This window comes from Argopecten irradians, chromosome 10 (assembly GCF_041381155.1).
Source record: "Argopecten irradians isolate NY chromosome 10, Ai_NY, whole genome shotgun sequence".
NCBI lineage: Eukaryota > Metazoa > Mollusca > Bivalvia > Pectinida > Pectinidae > Argopecten > Argopecten irradians.
The window spans coordinates 32119784-32138326 of record NC_091143.1 but is presented as its reverse complement, the minus strand read 5'-3'; the positions used below and the strand labels follow the sequence as shown (position 1 = coordinate 32138326).

Genomic DNA, 18543 nt, shown 5'->3' with positions numbered 1-18543 from the left:
CTATGTTACATGAAGAACAAAAATGCTTTTTGCAACTGACAAGTCTACTTCCCAAAATACTACTGATCATGACCTTAGAGTTAAAGTTATCATCTGGTCAAAGTAGTAAATACATCACAATGACCCCCTCTCTTTATTCTATATTTCCCTCTGGTGTCTATTGGAAAAGAAGGAATACTTTTATTCAAATAAAAATGATTTAAATATCAAATATTTAATGGGATTATTAGAGAAGATCAAACAGAATATTTTACCTTTGTGGGGTGGGCGATTTGTTCAATGTTGGTCTCATGGAAAATAATATCTCATATCAATTCATTGAAACATATTTTTTTCAAATGAAGGAATGAATATATTGGCAAAATAGCATATTTTCTTACAGATTGGACAAGTTAAAGATGCTCCACCGCCGACAGAGCATAAATGATATTCATCACTTGAACAATAATTGGTGTTTAAAAGTGTATATATATGGCTAATTAACAGAAAAAGTAATATAAAATAATTTATTTTGTCTTTGGTGCATGCGCAATCAGGACTTCATTCCATATAGGATATAGTGCCGCGGAATTTTTTCGGGATGCAATTAATTATATTTTTGTAATTTTAACTTGAATTAAAATCAGAAGCTCAAACTTTTCAAAAGAGGTAATGGTGTAAAATAAGTAACTTTTGCTACTGAAGAAAAATACTAAATCGTTTGCTCCTGTTTTTGACAGTGAAAAAATACCATTTGTCAGCGGTGGAGCATATTTTTCTTACAGATTGGACAAGTTAAACGAAAATTAGATTCTTGACAAAATGAAAGAAGTACAAAACAAAAATCGTGTATATTTTTTCTCAAATTAACAAACGAATTGCTTAATCGAAAATGCATACTTAAGGAAATGGGCCGTAATTGGTAGGGAGATCTAATAGCGATCGTTGACCCTATAAAAATGTAGTGAATACAAACTCGCACATGTCACAGTGTCTATGTATCGGGCCATAGTATCCTTCTGTACTATCTCGGTAAGCTCTGAGATAACATACGTTCGATACCAGACCGTTCAATATACGTGTGACCTTGACCCCTGATAAAAACTATTTTCATTCATACCTATTTGGTGACTACCCTTTGGTTTGTTTTGCTTGTTATATGATAATACGACAGCGTGGGGTAGATAATTCCAACAGTTTAAATAGAAATACGTGGGCAGCATTTGTTCAATACAAGTTTTAAAGCCATTAATAAAAAAAATCAATCCTTTGTGGATTTGCCAAATTTCCGTGGAATGTAACAAATACGTATGCACCAAACATACAGATAATAAGCTATGTGCCCACCACTGTTGTAGATTGTTTTTGAACAAGTCGAAGTATGTTCTGTCAATTCGTCTGAGGATTAGATGCAAGTTTTTGTTGTAATTTTCCTGAATGCTTTTAAGCTGGATAAAGATCAACGGGAATTATCGGGTTAGCACGTAAAGTCAAAAATGGAACATAACAGTTATCTTCTCCGCCCTTCAAGCAAGCCCTTCCTTCTTCCGGAAATATGTACAGACCATAATTTTCGAAAAGTCAGTCACCCCGCAAACAGCACGGCAGTTGGCGGGATCTCTGTGGTTGAACATATTGCAATACGATACTGGACACAGATATCGGGGTTGCGAACAGAATACATAGCAAATTGCTAAGTTAGTTGATCCAGAACAGTTTTTAAACAGGCTAAAACAATTGTTCCAGTCTCCTTCGAGATAATCATCATGATTTATTATGACGTCAGAATTAGTTTATTTCAAATGAACTCAAACTGAATGTGAATGAACGGAAAAAAAATGTTTAAGATAGTTTTGCAGATTGTCTTTTAATACCGTATAACTGGTCACTTCGCGCGATATTATTGGTCGTAGAAAAGTCATCCTATAAATAAAAGATAATGGCTAATTTATGCACATTATGATTGAAAATTATAATGAATATTAAAACTTTATCGTTTTTAATTCAAAAACCCATTTTCAGTCACGAAAACAACCGGCAATAGCTCTCTATAATGTTCGTTGTTATCTGTTCGTGCAATACAGATATTGCAATAAGACAATTATAGATGGTAATCAGCAGGGTTCGTTTCTAATGGCAATTTTATTTTGAATGTGTTTTGAAACACAGCTTGTATGTTTTAATTACCTGAATAATATAGAAAAAATACAACAACCTAAAGGAAACTCAATCAATTTATTTATTGATTTATTGTTATCCTTTGATTAATAAAAACGCTTTCAATATTTCTAAGCCAATGAAACAGCATGTTAGTTAAATGAATGAACAGTACATATGTATATGTTTAAAACCACAGTTCCCGCGCTAACAATTATCATATTCATATGAATAGACAGTTAAATCTACATTATTATTATATATCCCTATCTCATTACTGACCACAAAAACATTTACGTGACATTTTTAAAGATAGGTATCCATTCATCTCGCCTGACGTTGACCTCGGTGATCCCGGCGTACTTGTTACTGTGCGGTTTGGAGTTCGTTCCGTACGATCTGTTGAGTAGTATTACTTTAATCACATACAGAAAAATTGAAACTCATTGTTTAATGTGTACCCCACAAATTTCTTACTTACAATAGTTCACATTACGTATGTTTTAGGCAATTAAGATTATTCAGTGTTTTCACCTTGATAATATACACGGAACAACAATGCAATGACTACTTTCAAGTACAATATATTTTTTAATTGACATTTTTCAATACCAAACTTTTATAATATATTTATTTGTAACATTAAAACAAGTTTTAGGTAATTAAGATTATTCAGTCTTTTCACCTTGGTAGTATACACGGGACAACAATGCAATAACTACTTTTAAGTACAATAGATTTTTATTGACATTTTCAATTACTTTTATAGAATTATTTGGAACATCAAAACAAATCTTACATTTCCTTTTATGTACACCAAACATTTCTCACTACCAAATAGGCTTGTTTTGAACAATGGAACGATAACGTATAGTATAGTCTTGTTATTGTTATTTGATAAACTTGTATACAACCTCCAAGGCCATATATATATTAACAGGGTTGTTACAGTATTTCATTATAAGGAGGATATAATTATAATGCAGTTTTGTAATATATCCGGTTGCACTAAATATGTCTGTTGACATCAACACTCATTTTGGGTATGCATGAGGATGTAACATATACAGAATTTTTGATAATATAAATGAACATTATTGAAGCATCAATAGACGAAAATAGTATAACCTATGGTAGTGATATAGTGTTGATTGTTGAATGGTGGAAGGTGGTGGCTGTGATGGTTGTGTGGGTGTCCCAATTATTAATGAAGCTTGTGGTGGTGTAGCTAGGTAGTGATGTTGATGTGGTTGTGGTTAATGCGGTGGTAGCGGTCAAGGTGGTGGTCATGGTGGTGTGGTACCGGCGATGATGATGGTAGTGGTGGTGGCTATGGCAGAGGTGATGGTGAAGGTGGCAGACAAGTTTATTGTTGTGATGGTGGTTGTGCCAGCAGTGGTGGCAGCGGTGGTGCCTGTGGTGGTAATGGTGGTGACAGGTGAGCTTATTGTGCTGGAGATGGTGGCCCTTGTCATGGTGGTATTGTTGTTCTTGGTACCGGTGGAGGTAATGGTTTGATTGTATTGGTGGTGCTGATGACAAAAGTAATAGTGGCACTTGCGGTTGTAGTATTGTTGTGAGTGCTGGTGATGGGAATGTATTGGTTGTGTTGACGGTGGTGGTGATGACGGTGTTGACGGTGGTGCTATTGACGGTGTTGACGGTGGTGCTATTGACGTTGGTGCTGTTGACGGTGGTGCTGTTGACGGTGGTGCTATTGACGGTGTTGACGGTGGTGCTATTGACGTGCTGTTGACGGTGGTGCTGTTGACGGTGTTGACGTTGGTGCTGCTGACGGTGGTGCTGTTGACGGTGTTGACGTTGGTGCTGCTGACGGTGGTGCTGTTGACGCTGCTGACGATGGTGCTGTTGACGGTGGTGCTATTGACGGTGTTGACGTTGGTGCTGCTGACGGTGGTGCTGTTGACGGGTGCTGCTGACGTTGGTGCTGCTGACGGTGGTGCTATTGACGGTGTTGACGTTGGTGCTGCTGACGGTGGTGCTGTTGACGTTGGTGCTGCTGACGGTGGTGCTGCTGACGGTGGTGCTGTTGACGGTGGTGGTATTGACGGTGTTGACGGCGGTGCTGCTGACGGTGGTGCTATTGACGGTGTTGACGGCGGTGCTGCTGACGGTGATCGCTTGTGATGGTAGTATTGCCATGACTGGTGGCGATTGCGGTAGAGTTTGTGGTAGTGCCGTCGGTGGTAGAAGTGTTTATTGGGATGTTATTCTTAATGTAACTGATAGAATATTCATCATGAAATTAAGACAAGAAATACTCGCATACACCTGTGTTTTACGTAAGTAAAAAATTGATATATTCAACCTTGTTAAACATTTTTATGTAAAATTGTGGTAATCTTTAATGCATCTCATTATCAATATCCTAAATGGAAAACAACCTAACCACATTTGATCGCAGTTCTCACGTGTCTCTGTTCACAAAGTACAAAAGACATCTGCTACTGTTGTTTACGCAGGAGTGTCTTTCTCAATTATTCAAACGTATATTTTTATTAAAGAGAAATGTGCCATAAATCTAGCTTCAACTGCTCTTTATGTAGTTTTTATTTGTCAGTAAAGATGTGATCTAGTTTGTGTGTTTGTTATGACTTTATTATTGAAAAAATGACTTGACAAAATGCACTTTGCGATAAACCATTAGAACGTTCGATCACTGTATATTTGATGCTTACATCACATGTACACCTTTTACAACAAATCACTTCACATTCAATAAAATCACAAAGTTTTGCCACTACTACAACACGAGTTTATTCGCATCGGTTTTGTAACAAACATTAACATTTGTATCGATACAAGACATTTCTATCCTAATGGGTGAAATAAATATCTGTATCCTCACATTAATTCTGTATTTTTGTCAGTCTTAGACAATTTCGTATGAATATTGTCTAAAGCGAATTTTATGTTAACTGTCGTTTCACCAATAAGTCATAAGTATGGGACCACATAACTGATACACAACATGCTCATTATATTTACGCTGTTTTGCATATATTAATTAATCTAATACATTATGTATCTTTATCACCATTGACATAATTTTAATATAAACCAAAATTGGGGGTATGTTAAAACTGAACATGGCAAAATATCATCGTAATTTTGGTTTGCTTGGAAGGTTTGTTTGTTTGATTAAATCAACGTTAACAGCCAGAGTCATGTAAGGACAGTCTCGATGTTTTGGAAGAGTATAACAAATTCAGGTTGACAATAGTCATCAGATAAAATTCAGAAAGTGATATTAATGGGGGAGGGGGAGTCATAGTAGCTATCGCATTTAAAAAAGAAAGGAAACGTGACCCGACAAATTCACAAAGCATTTACACTGTCAAAGGTTTCAAGAACATAATTAAAGCTTATTTATGGTAAGGGAAAATAAACAACAATGTAAATATTCCGTACAATGTTGAAGTAGTTGTATTGGACTGTAAAAAATATGACTTCATGCAAATAGGATCCAGTGTAAAGGTAAGAGGTGACTAAACTAAGGAGAATTTATTTTCGTTTACCTTATCATCGTTGTTTATGGTACCTGCTTCGACATTGCCGTACCTACCTGATGTTTGATTGAGGTTTCTGCTAATTCAAAGAGTCTGAAAAGGACGAAGCTTTTGGCACTTGTCATTTTTAGATTCGGGTGACTGGTTTTCCTATTTTCATTTTAACTTTGTCGTATAGAAAGACGTTTTCGGTCCGTTTGCTGTACCTCAAACCGATTATTGCAGGTTTGTTTTTGATTCGCGAATTTGTTGAAATCTTAATTATGTTAAGAATATACTTTTCACTGTTTGAGGAAAATATATCTTTGCGATTTACTTGTCGACAAATACTTACATGTATTATATAACATTATATGCAATAGAGTTCTGACATGAAATTAAATTTCTCCCGGTAACTGATTAAGAGAAAAAAACATTTCCAGAAATAGGACGCTTGCCATATCGAGACTCATTGCCATTTTTAACGAAAAAAACTGCGCTTAATTATGTGCTAAGCATTCGATAGATAGCGTTATGAAGTTGTATTGGTGATCTATCCACCTTACGATTTTCTTTGGGAGGGGGTGGTCTTTAAGAAACAAATTTAGGTCAGAAAGAGCAACGACTAGTTTAATGGATTAAGGTCTGAACATTGAATTCCTTGTGATATTAAATGTCATCATATTTTACTTGTTTAAACCCCTGATTCTTTTACCGAATTATGCACCTCCGAAAAGTATCCTTATATCAGCATATTGACGAAAATGTTGTCTGCATATCAAACTCATTCTAGTAGTCTTAAACACATCAGTGCGTCATTGTATTCATAAAAAACTGCAGAGAATTAACATTATGAATACTGTACAATAATGAAGTGTAAATGTACTTTTTTTAAATTTAGACTTAACAGGTATTGCTTCATTTGTTTGAATTTGGCAAATGACATGAAAAGGGTATTTAAATCTTGGGAGAAGTCCCTTAGCTGCATATAAGAAATTTGTTTATGTTTATTCATATAATATACATGGTTCTGTGTGTATACGTTTCATAAAGTGGAAAGTACCAAGCGACCGAGAAATACGATATGCATAATATCCTATGTGTTTTATTTCCCCGGAGAACGACAACATCAGAGCACTGAATCTTTCATACGAACCACGGAGTTTGATTGATCTGAAGAGGAAATTTCTGAATGAAAACTCACAGGCGGTTAATATAATATTTATGAACTTTCCGAAAGATACCATCTAGTATAGCACGAGACATTTCATTCATAAAATGTCGTGTCGAGTTCGTGTGAAATAAAATGTTTTCCATTCCTTTCCTACACCGACACGGTGCCGGTCACAGGGTTCCCACATTGGGGCTCCTAACAGGGGCTTTCACTTTTTTATTTTTGAAAACTATTACTGTAATTTTGTTGTAGATGTGTTATTCATTGCCCAGGGTATCATTTAAGCTTCGTTTTTCTATTTGATTTTTTTTCATTCATAAATGCATGCTATTTTGAATCAGATGATGAATATCTCAGTAAAAGACTTTAAGTAAGATTCTGCATACACATTTTTATTGATTTATCTATGTTTCAGCATTTAAATAATCACCTGCATCAGCTCACATTCAGCTGCGCACAACCGACATGAACTTCCGCGGGAAATTCCTTTCTGGATACGTGCATTTCACAAGGAGGGGATAAATGGGTAAAGCTACAGACTAAAGTCATGGGTGGTATATGTCTGAATTTTATCAATGGAAAAGCTGGTCACCAGTCAGGCGCTTTACATATATCATACCGACAAACAGCAATTTAGTGGATTGTGTTGCAGATCTCGGTGAAAAAAATCGCTCATGCGGAACGAACACTGCGACAGGTTCAAAAAGTACATAACAAAGCTCAGATTTAATGACTTAGTGTAAAAAACAACCCTGACTATACGTGGTTATGTGGTTTATTAATAATTTAGTTTTTTTTAATTTCATTTCGTGTGTTTGAGGTTTGCCGTAGCTATAAGCGACGAAACTCCAGGCGGAAACAAAAAACTATATATACACTATTTCATTGTTTTCAAATGTTGCTTGTGTAAATAGGCTTGTATGAAATTCATTTTAAAGTCATTTTCGCTTCAACATAGATGTAGTAATATGTTATTGAGTTTATATCTTGGCATAACATATGAAATGCGTATATATTTATTGGAAGCCATTTTGGAAGTACATTGTTAAATAATATCCATGTTAGGAAAATTGATGTTTTCTATTTTGATTCTGATTTACTAATTTATTGTATTATTTATGATCTTATTTATCAAGGTAATTAACATTTATTTTTAATATTCCATATTTAACCTTTGAATTTCGATATCGCAAAAGTTTTTTTAATGATTTTACACCATTCGACATTTCACCATCTTCCTGTAATGATTCTTCAAATACTTTGCTAACAACTATCTCTTTTAAAAATTGCAGTCTTATAATTGTTATTGTTTTGTTTGTTTTTTGTTTCTGTTGTTGTTGTTGTTGTTGTTTTTTTATTTACCTTGCGAAATATTTTTTTTTTAATATTTTCAACACATATGTTTATTTTTATGAAATCATTTTATCATTTTATACGTGTATTTCACATAATATATTTTATAACTATCATTTAAATGCATTACATGTACATTTTGCATTTGTTTAATTTCTTTATCGTTATTTATTTATCATATCCTCGATGTAGACTGATTTGATCTCTAAAAATGAATTCATAAATAATTAATTTGATATAGACATTATTTCATACCCTTTCCTTACCTGTCCATATTCTTTTGATGTTATGTTTGTTGCATTTTAATTTTAGCAGTTTGACGCTTATGGACGCTGTATTGGTATTTCTGTATTATCTCCCACTTTCTGTTTAATATCATCCCTACCTTTATACTGCGATATCGTTGTATATCAATCTCTTTGCATTAAAACTAATAATTACAATCATATTGTATTTGTTATTGTATATCTCAATATCATATTTTAAACTCCTTTATTATAGCTTTATCTAATCAGTTGTTTTTGCATTTAGGTTGTATGTATTGATCTATATTGGTTTCCATAATCCGATTGATATGTTGTGCGTTACACTTATTTTTGAAAAGTAAATGTTTTTTTTTATTTTCTTATTTTATTTATTTATTTATTTATTTATTTATTTATTTATTTATTTATTTATTTGTGTGTGTGTGTGTGTGTGTGTGATACACCATGCAAATAATGATACATAAGGAAGCTAATAAAACGGTACATTTTATATCTGAAATAATATATAAGCATGCGATATAAAACTGTAATGAGATGTTGTAAATTTTCATAAGGAGAGGGTAATAAAGAATATGACTGCATGATTTCTTTAAGAATATAAATAATAAAATAAAAGCTTTATAGATTTATGATCCATTTAGCTTCGGCACAACCATAAATCTGTATATAGGTTAGTGATTTCTTATCTTTCAGAAAAAAACTACTTTATTATTTTCTAACTTTGGACTTATTTCAAATGAAGAGTTTTTTTTTTTTTTTTTTATTTTCTGACATAAATATTACTTTGGAGATTATTTCCATTTTCCTTTCAAAAATAATCCATCAGCCGTTTGAATGATTTTGCTTATTATTTCTTCATGAAATTCAAATATCCCAAGCAAAAATACATACATATAAAATTTTGCTTATATGAATATCAAATGCTAAAATCAAATTTTATGCTAAAATGCTTTAATTATTTATCATTGTTTTTATTATCTTATTTTGATATCGATTTCTATTTGATAAACCAAAAACAACACGTGATTAGAACGGTACATTAGACATAAGAGAGCAAAACAAAAAATATAGTTTTCACATATCTTGTATATAATACGTGGTTTTGCTGTCTGTTAAAAATGTGAATTCTTAGTATATGTTAAAAATATAACAAATAGTTACAAAACGACAACTCAAATTTTGTTTCTTTTGCTTTTTAAAATATTTCCTTTTTATTTTATTGACCTGACTTAAATGTTGATGTGTAGTTTATGTTGTCGTTGACCTCTGGAACAAGGATATATAAGATTTATATTCTTGGTTGAAAGGCAATCATAATTAAATCTACCAACAAGTTTCCACAAAGTGAATATTCATATTTAACGGTATTTTCATTTAACACGTATTAAATGTTTATTGATATAACACAAACATTACCGCTATGATTTTATTCAAGACTTCAATTCCACAAATAAACAAATATGCATAAGCAATGATCAATAAAGACAGATAATATCCATCAGGTTTTTCGTCTGTAATGTGAGTGAAGACTAATGGGTCAGGCCGCGTTAAACGGACCGATTTCCAGAAATAATGATAAGACTTGGGAACTCGCTTAATTCGATTTTTTTTTCGCGGTCCCTTCGAGTTCGCAATAACCGAGCTCCACTGTACAATGCTGCATGTGTTCTCTCAATATATGATGAGTACAGGCCTTGGGGTTCACATGTAGATAAATCATTGCATTAAAAATATCACTGTAACTCGTTTATATCGTAGCATTATGTTCATTATTTATTGGTTTTATAACTATTACAAATATCCTTGTAAGATACAGAGATACAAATACGTAGATTTTATGAACTCCATCTGTCACTTGTATCCGTTAAATTGGTTGGTTAGTTGATAACATAGAATAACGTCCTATTAGCAGCCAGGATCATTTAAGGACGGCCTCCCGTGTATGAAATGTGTGCCTGTTTTAGGAGACTGTAGTATGCTCGTCTCTTACCGTTTTGATACGGCACTGAAGGTACTTATATCGTCACATTGTATTACATTGTATCTAGAAATAGATTAACCATTACAGTTTAACATATTCAGCAAAGTCTCGTGCAAATAATCACGTAACTAAGTTGGGTTTTTTTTCTATGAAAACATGTTGTAAGAAGATCAAGTTAAGTGGTAGCAAAAGAAATAGAAAAAAAGAGATAGAAACTTATCTAAAATCGATGTGTTGAGCAATAAATTAGACATTTTGAAATAATTTTAATATTCTAGATGATAAGTTCCCCCATCATGAAATATAAATTAAAATAAATTTAAAAAAAAATAGTATTTGAAACTTTTCTAAAAACTGATGTGGTCGGTCATCAATTAAAACATTTTAAAATAATATTATTTTTTAATTATAAAGTTCCCCATAATGTCTTTCCTGCAAGTCTGTGTCAAAATAAATGTGCTATCAAGCTCGGGAGTTAGTTTATCTCTATTTCTTTCAAACATTTCACACTGTTTCTACAAAATACCTGTCTCACACTGTAACGTTTGCGCTAACACAGATTACTTATTTCTTTTTCAGTCAGAAATTAAAACAAAATTTGTTGTTATTTGTTTTCCGATCTGGAAACAAAACATAAATTGTTATTTTATATTCAATATATTATTAAACCTTTTCCTGTAGTAACTGACGGATCATCAGCTGCCAATCAAACCGCACGTAACTTTGCATTGTATTTCTGTTTGTTTTGACATTGAATGGAAACACGTGCGTGTACAAGCACAAGGCCTGGCTACATACTAACTGTCGATCGGTTAATACAAAAAGTAATATTATTTTCATTTTGGATTTTTTTCGAACGGTTCTATTTGTATTTTTGGCTTTGCTTTTAGAAAACAAGAAATACAACAAGTGGGGTGAGGAAGTATTGTTATCAACAATATCTACGTCACAAAATAAGACAACTGTTTAGAGAACACACCTTGACGTCGTGGTGGGTGTCGTTTAGATGTGATAAATTTGTTTACATAACAACTTAGCATTCAATAGTTTGTCACTATTTACATCGTTGTTTTCTAATTATCAGCACAGAAAGCGACTAGTGGTTTGTGCTTGTTTGTCACAGCATTAGAAATAATGCTCATAAAAATAGCAAAACAAAACCAATACTTAGTACCATTCTTAAAATGAATAATGAAATCATTCGCTTGTTTTTTATTAAAATATCTTTGAGAACCTTTGTTTTGTCGATTGTTCTATATATATAATTAGCACAATCTTCTACACGTGTCTAGGGACAAAAGCATTTTTAAATGTTTCGTTTCATGTATATTTTTTAAATAACATCTTTATAAAATACCATTTTGTATTTAACCAAATATGCAGTTTTCGGAGCAACAAAGTTGAAGTATACGATTAATTGCAACGGAACAACAGCATGTCTTAATCTGCACCAAACAGGATACAAATTACACCAATAATCAACGTTCCAGGTAGTCCATTTAGATATTGTTGCTGTTTTAGTTTGATATGAAAATTGTTTGGGTTTTTTTCTCTGAAATTTCTAAATTGTCTTAAATTTAAACTAGGTATAACCACAAATTGATAAAGTTGACAACTGCATGATATTAATATTTGATTTTTTCGCAATATCCCCATACCTGACAAATTATTATAACCAGAGGGAGAAGTATATAGATTATGGAAATTTCAGTATTAATCACATTTGAAATCAGAAGCATCAGACAAGAGACACTAGAGAATAGACGCCCTTCGTCCCCAAAAGTCGTCCTGCGTTTTCCTATCCGACGACAGCAGTATAGGATTTTTCTACAATATATCGTTATTGTTGCGATCCTCATTATATGTGTTCCGAAAGATTAAACGTTCTGCGCTACATCAGCAACATTCGCCATTCAAATTGTATTAATATTGAAGACGTCTGGATATATTTCGATGATTAAATCTATAAGAAGTATACGCTTTGTTAGTTTACTTCCATACTATACCTAATTTAACATTTAAATCTCCTTTTTGTCAGTAAATTATTTATTTTCCTGCTCTATCATGAGGAATACGCTGTCGAACCCATCCATAGCAACCAGAAAAGATATTTTAAAAAACATTTTCAAGATAAATAAATTGTTTTTCCAATAGAAGTCGCTATTATCTTTTCTTCCGTTGTGTGGTTTGTCTTTTGGGATATGTCATTCGGTATTTCGATCCGGCAGTGTTCTTCTGTGGGGTAGCACTTTAAAAAAGTTATACTTCAAAATTTCCTATGCAACACATACATCTCATACAATAGGGGGGATTTTCCATGAATGCCTTTTAGTTATGGAATGGATGAGGAGAATAACCAACCACAATAGCAGGTGATTAGATTTATGGTGCTACATTTCCAAATCTTCAATGACACCTTTGGTTTGATGTCCGCTATATGGAAGGCACTGAGGCCATCTATCTACTGATCAAGTCTTCTTCTTCTGCTTAGTGCTCCGAAGAAAGGAAGCGCGAACGAATGATTTGCCAGTTTGTGTCTCTTTGCAATAGTGAAAACTCTTGTCCATTTTATAGCGCTATCTCTCTGAAGCACACTATCAGAAATACCAGAAAGGAAGCCTGCTATCCAAAGGAAGCATGCCGACAAAGACACCGAACAAGTCATCTCACTACACCACAACTGCCTGTATACATTGGATTAGTGCAATTATCTAAACTCATTGATGTTTAATTATTAATCTGCATATAGCACAAACTATGCACGATGAATGGGTGATTTTCCTATGACTACCTAAGGTCATTTGAATGGCCTCTCCTACAAGTGCGTGAAGTTCGTATTATATCCGTCTTGTTCAGTTTAGAGAGTAATCTCTGTGACACAGTACATGTAGTTTAAGGAGAGATTAGGAAGATGAAAGTCTTGACGAAAAAGGACACTGCAAAATACTACATTGGTTTGATCCGGATTCATTTCGCTTAGGGGGTCTTATCCAATGGACACCATAAATGGCGTCAACTAAATTTAGGATTTTTAAATGTTTCTGTTCTTTCTTTGAAAATGGTTTTTCTTCTCTTACTTCACAATCAGCATAGCTTCAGTGTCAAAAGTAGAACCATTTGTCAGACCGTTGTCAGTCGGATATGACCGTGTTTCTTGCTAAAATGGGCGGCTGAAGTCTCATGCACACACTTTCCACATGCTGCACATCGCATACTCTCCTCTACGTAGGGCGTTACATGATGTATTGTAAAAGACGACTGCATTTTGGATATTATCGTTAAAATCTTATTAAAATTTAGAGGATCAGACAACGTCCCATATGGGGTCATGGTCGGATGACCTTTTACCACGTGTACTTTAATCTACACGTTGCTACGTCAATTTAAAACGTCATTTCGTCCCAATATACATAAACATTTAGCTTTGTTGTGCACTTTGGGCGAGATGACCACACACACGAAAATAATTCGGACAACTTTTTCAAACTATTTCGTCCCTAGTCAAGATTCTGGCAGTGCAAATTTGATTGGGCATTTCCAAAGGTCATCTTGACGTGACCCTTTATTGGATGTTGTCAGATCCTCTTATCAAACGTAGTGATAATAAGGATCTGTATTTTAATCAGATTGTCTTCTTAACTGACTTTATTCTTCATAACATTTCTCTTGAACCTTTCTCTATTTTGCCTTCGTTATATCCACCTCTAGACTAGGCATACCTCAAAATAAAATTGGAGGCAGTTCACGAGGAAAAAAACAACTGACCAATCATATACCTGTAGAGAAAAAGCATTGCTAAACTTCAAAGCAACACAGTCAGCCACAGTGTACCACTATTCAATTCTATTGATGTACATCAGAGGAAGATCTGCAGGCCTGTTATAGTTCAATTTTTCTTTCTTTCGAATTGTTCTCAGTTTTACAATGAGACCGTCCAGCGGTTGATATAACAACAGTGGTTGTAACCTCAAGAGTATCGAGTATTGTTGAAAATAAAAGCTTGTAAATTTAGTGGATTGACTGGTTCCCCCGTAGTCAGTATAATGTGAACGGGTGCTATATATATCTGTGTGTTGTTCGGTGTTTCTGACGATATGCTTTAGTGATAAACAGTGTAGCATTATTAAAACGACAAGACTTCAACTATAATTACAGGAGACACAACACAAATATACGGAAGCCTTTCAAAACAGTATAAAGAGAGTGGGACGACTAGTTTGTCGTTATCATTAACATGTGACCGTGGTGGGGTGGGGTGTCACTGCTTAGTGCTCAGCATAAAGGGAGTGGAACGACTGGTTTGCCCGTTGTCAGTATAATGTGACAGTGGTGGGTGTCTTGTTTGGTGTCTTCAGTGGCATGCTTCAATGTTTCGCTATGAATACGTAGGGACTGTCCTTACATGTTACTGTTAATAATATAAGACGTTAAACTTAACAAACCAAACCAAGGAGATCGTCCTTAAATAATTCAATCAATTAACTAGAGAAAGTCAACAACAGAATGTGTCTCTTATATCGGACATATTCACGATCAAAGGAGAAATTAAAAAGGAGGAAAAGAACACAGTGTGCTGAAAACAGATAATGATGAATCTTAAAATTGGTCGGCTTTTACGAACACGTACAATGAGGACACCTCAAAAGAAAAAAGATGACTAGACTACATTGCCATGGATACGACACTATTTTAACTAAGGGGGAGGGGGGTGTTCAGAAATGTTTTTTGAAAAACGTTAGTGTGTGGGTTTTTTTTTTTTAACTTGCATTGCCAGTTTTAAACACACTCTATCCCCACAAGACAGTTTCCATAGCAACCAGCTGTTTAGGAGTGTCACACGGGAATAAAGAGGTCATCTACCGCTCCTATACTACCACTATCTAGATTTAGCCTCTAACCCTTCGTTATCTAGAAGATAAAAATAAAAACAAACGAAAAATAACAATAGTGAACAATAAATAAATAACAGCACGATTATTATATGATTAATCATCACTATAACTAATAAATCGGTCATATCTATACCGCTACACTTTATCCAAGGACGTACCCACTTATAATCCATGACTTTATCTAATGTTAATCATAGTTATGTTGTATTATATCATCATTATTTATTTTGTTATATTGTCTGTGTGTGTTTCTTTAGTTAACAAATGGCCATACACGAAAGTGGTCGTTCTACTTGACTTTATTATTTAATTCCGTAAGTATTTACGTGATAATCCGTGTTTTTATTGTCCTGTCACTCATTGCATTAATGATATGTAATTGATCTATTCCTATTTCTTTCTTGCAGGTTTCTCCTCGCTGCTCTTCGTTTTAACGAAAATGGAGGAAGAGAGCTGGCAGTTTGTAAAGAAGGCACTGCCTGTGTGAACATTGTGTTCCCAAAACACAAAAAAGGCAACTATACTGTCCGTGAACTCAAGACAGAGCCAACCTACAGTAAGTATACTGATTATCAAATAAAATTGATTTTCTTGGAGCTTTAATCATTTTATTTGTCTCATCCTAAAAAATGTATATCGAAACTAGGATTCATGATCATGACCGTAGATTTTAAATGTGTTGTCACATATTATATTTATATACAATTGTATAAAAAATTCATGTATTATGGTATAGAATAACAAAGAAAAATATTGAATTTAATGTTAACCCTTGACATTTGTCTTCTTTTAAGTCTTCTGACCCGAAGGGTCAGGATGACCTAATTCATGCACCGTCCGTCGTCGTGCGCCAGATGCGCCGTGCGCCGTCCGCTCCCGTCCGCCCGGTCCGCCGTCTCCACCGTGCGCCGTGGCGTATAACTTTTTATTCAAACGACTTCTTCTCAATAACCGGAAGGCCACTAGGGTACTCATATTTGGCCTGTTGTTGCTGGGATTCACCAAAAATGAATGACACCTTCATTCAAGGTCACAGGGGTCAAAAAAGGCTAAAAAATCTGTAAACAACTTCTTCTCAAGAGCCCCGGGGAAGCGGCCCGGGTTACTGATATTTTGCCCTGTAGGATGCTTGGATGAAGGGCTACCAAGTTTGTTCAAATAAATGACCCTTGATCTTCATTTCATTCAAGGTCACAGGGGACATATAAGGCTAAAATCCTTTAAACAACTTCTTGTGAATAATACTAAGAGGCCTAGAGACCTGATATTAGGCCTGTGGCATGCTGGGATGAAGGGCTACCAAGTTTGTTTCAATGTGACCTTGACCTAGGCTCACGAGGGTCAAAAAGGCTAAAATCTTTAAACAACTTCTTCTCAAGAACCAGAAGGCCCAGGGTACTGATATTTGGCCTGTAGGATGCTGGGATGAAGGGCTACCAAGTTTGTTCAAATAAATGACCTTGACCTTCATTCAAGGTCACGAGGGTCAAAAAGGCTAAAATCTTTAAACAACTTCTTTCTCAAGAACCAGAAGGCCCAGGGTACTGATATTTGGCCTGTAGGATGCTGGGATGAAGGGCTACCAAGTTTGTTCAAATAAATGACCTTGACCTTCATTCAAGGTCACAGGGGTCAAATAGGCTAAAATCCTTTAAACAACTTCTTGTGAATAACTAAGAGGCCTAGAGACCTGATATTAGGCCTGTGGCATGCTGGATGAAGGGCTACCAAGTTTGTTCAAATAAATGATCTTGACCTTCATTCAAGGTCACGAGGGTCAAATAGGCTAAAATCTTTAAACGACTTCTTCTCAAGAACCAGAAGGCCCAGGGTACCTGATATTGGGACTGTGACATGCTTGGATGAAGGGCTACCAAGTTTTGTTCAAATGAATGACCTTAACCTTCATTCAAGGTCACGGGGGTCAAAAAGGCTAAAATATTTAAATGACTTCTTCTCAAGAACCAGAATGCCCAGCGTACTGATATTTGGCCTGTAGGTATGCTGGGATGAAGGGCTACCAAGTTTGTTCAAATAAATGACCTTGACCTTCATTCAAGGTCACAGGGGTCAAATAGGCTAAAATCATTTAAACAAATTCTTGTGAATAACTAAGAGGCCTAGAGTTTCGTTTATTATGTATCGAGTCTCTTTGTCGCTTCTGGAGCGAAATTATTGACATGGCAAAGTAATTTTCATCAAAACATTTTCAAAATCAATTTAGGTTAAATAAAAATGTGTCTCGCAAATTGTTTACATATAATTCTATCGAAACTATTGATAATAAGAATGTTAAACATTGAAATAATTAACCAATGAGGAGTTGTGTAAAAAAACGCAGTTATTCATGAATGATGTTTTACTTTTCGGTATCTGAAATTATCTTGTTGGTTTAATGTAGTTTAATGTTAAAAATAACAAAGGCCTACATTGGTTGAGATTTTAATTTCCTACGGTTGTTGATAAAATTCCTTGCCAACTCTTGTATACACAAAAGTGCTACCTAATTATTTCTGCCTATATAGTTGTACGGGCCCTTGGGGCTATTTTGTCTGAAGAAAAGATCTGGGGCCTACAGCCTCTTAGAATATTATTAATGTTCGTTCAGATTTGTCAAAAGTATTCGTGCAGCTATAGCTTTATAATAAAAAGAGTGAATTAAATCACAGTCTATAGCATTAACAGGTATGAAACATCTATAAATTAATTCTTATGTCCGCATTGACTTCGCATGATCTTGGATGAATGCACGTCTAGGATATGGGTATAGCCTATTTCAGAAAAGTTTACAAACAACTCCATTAATTTAGACGTTATTTGCTTTTTTATAATTAATACGTCATTATAATTGGTATTTTCATAGGTAATTAAAATGTATTAGCAGTAAACACTAAATCATTTATTTCAAATCAACGCCATTTGGTAGTAAACGACAAATGTGTGTCCGAACTGTGGCCATTAGTCATTACTAGCTACATAAAATGGCGTGGGCTGCTTTTGTCGACCGATATATTTGTCATTCGGATATCACGGCATGCTGTTAGAAGTTTCTCGAACATCGTGCTGCCAAAATCTTTACAAAATTAAGTGTACTTGATGTTTTGAACGATAGCCATTCTAATCATTAATACATACTACCAAACAATGAAACGAGTGATAGATATTTGGCCTTGATCACTATGGATTCGAAACTATGGATCATAGGATCTTTCTAGCTCCGACGGTGTAATTG

General features: G+C 34.5%; 1 protein-coding gene across 1 annotated transcript; it reads left to right on the top strand.

Moving 5' to 3' along the window:
• The first annotated feature begins 3905 nt into the window (after positions 1–3905).
• On the top strand, positions 3906–7902 carry LOC138333666 (uncharacterized). Its single transcript, XM_069282194.1, has 2 exons — positions 3906–6854; positions 7235–7902. Exon 1 carries the CDS (start codon positions 3997–3999, stop codon positions 4282–4284), a length of 288 nt encoding a protein of 95 aa, XP_069138295.1. The 5' UTR covers positions 3906–3996; the 3' UTR covers positions 4285–6854; positions 7235–7902.
• The last annotated feature ends 10641 nt before the right edge of the window (positions 7903–18543 follow it).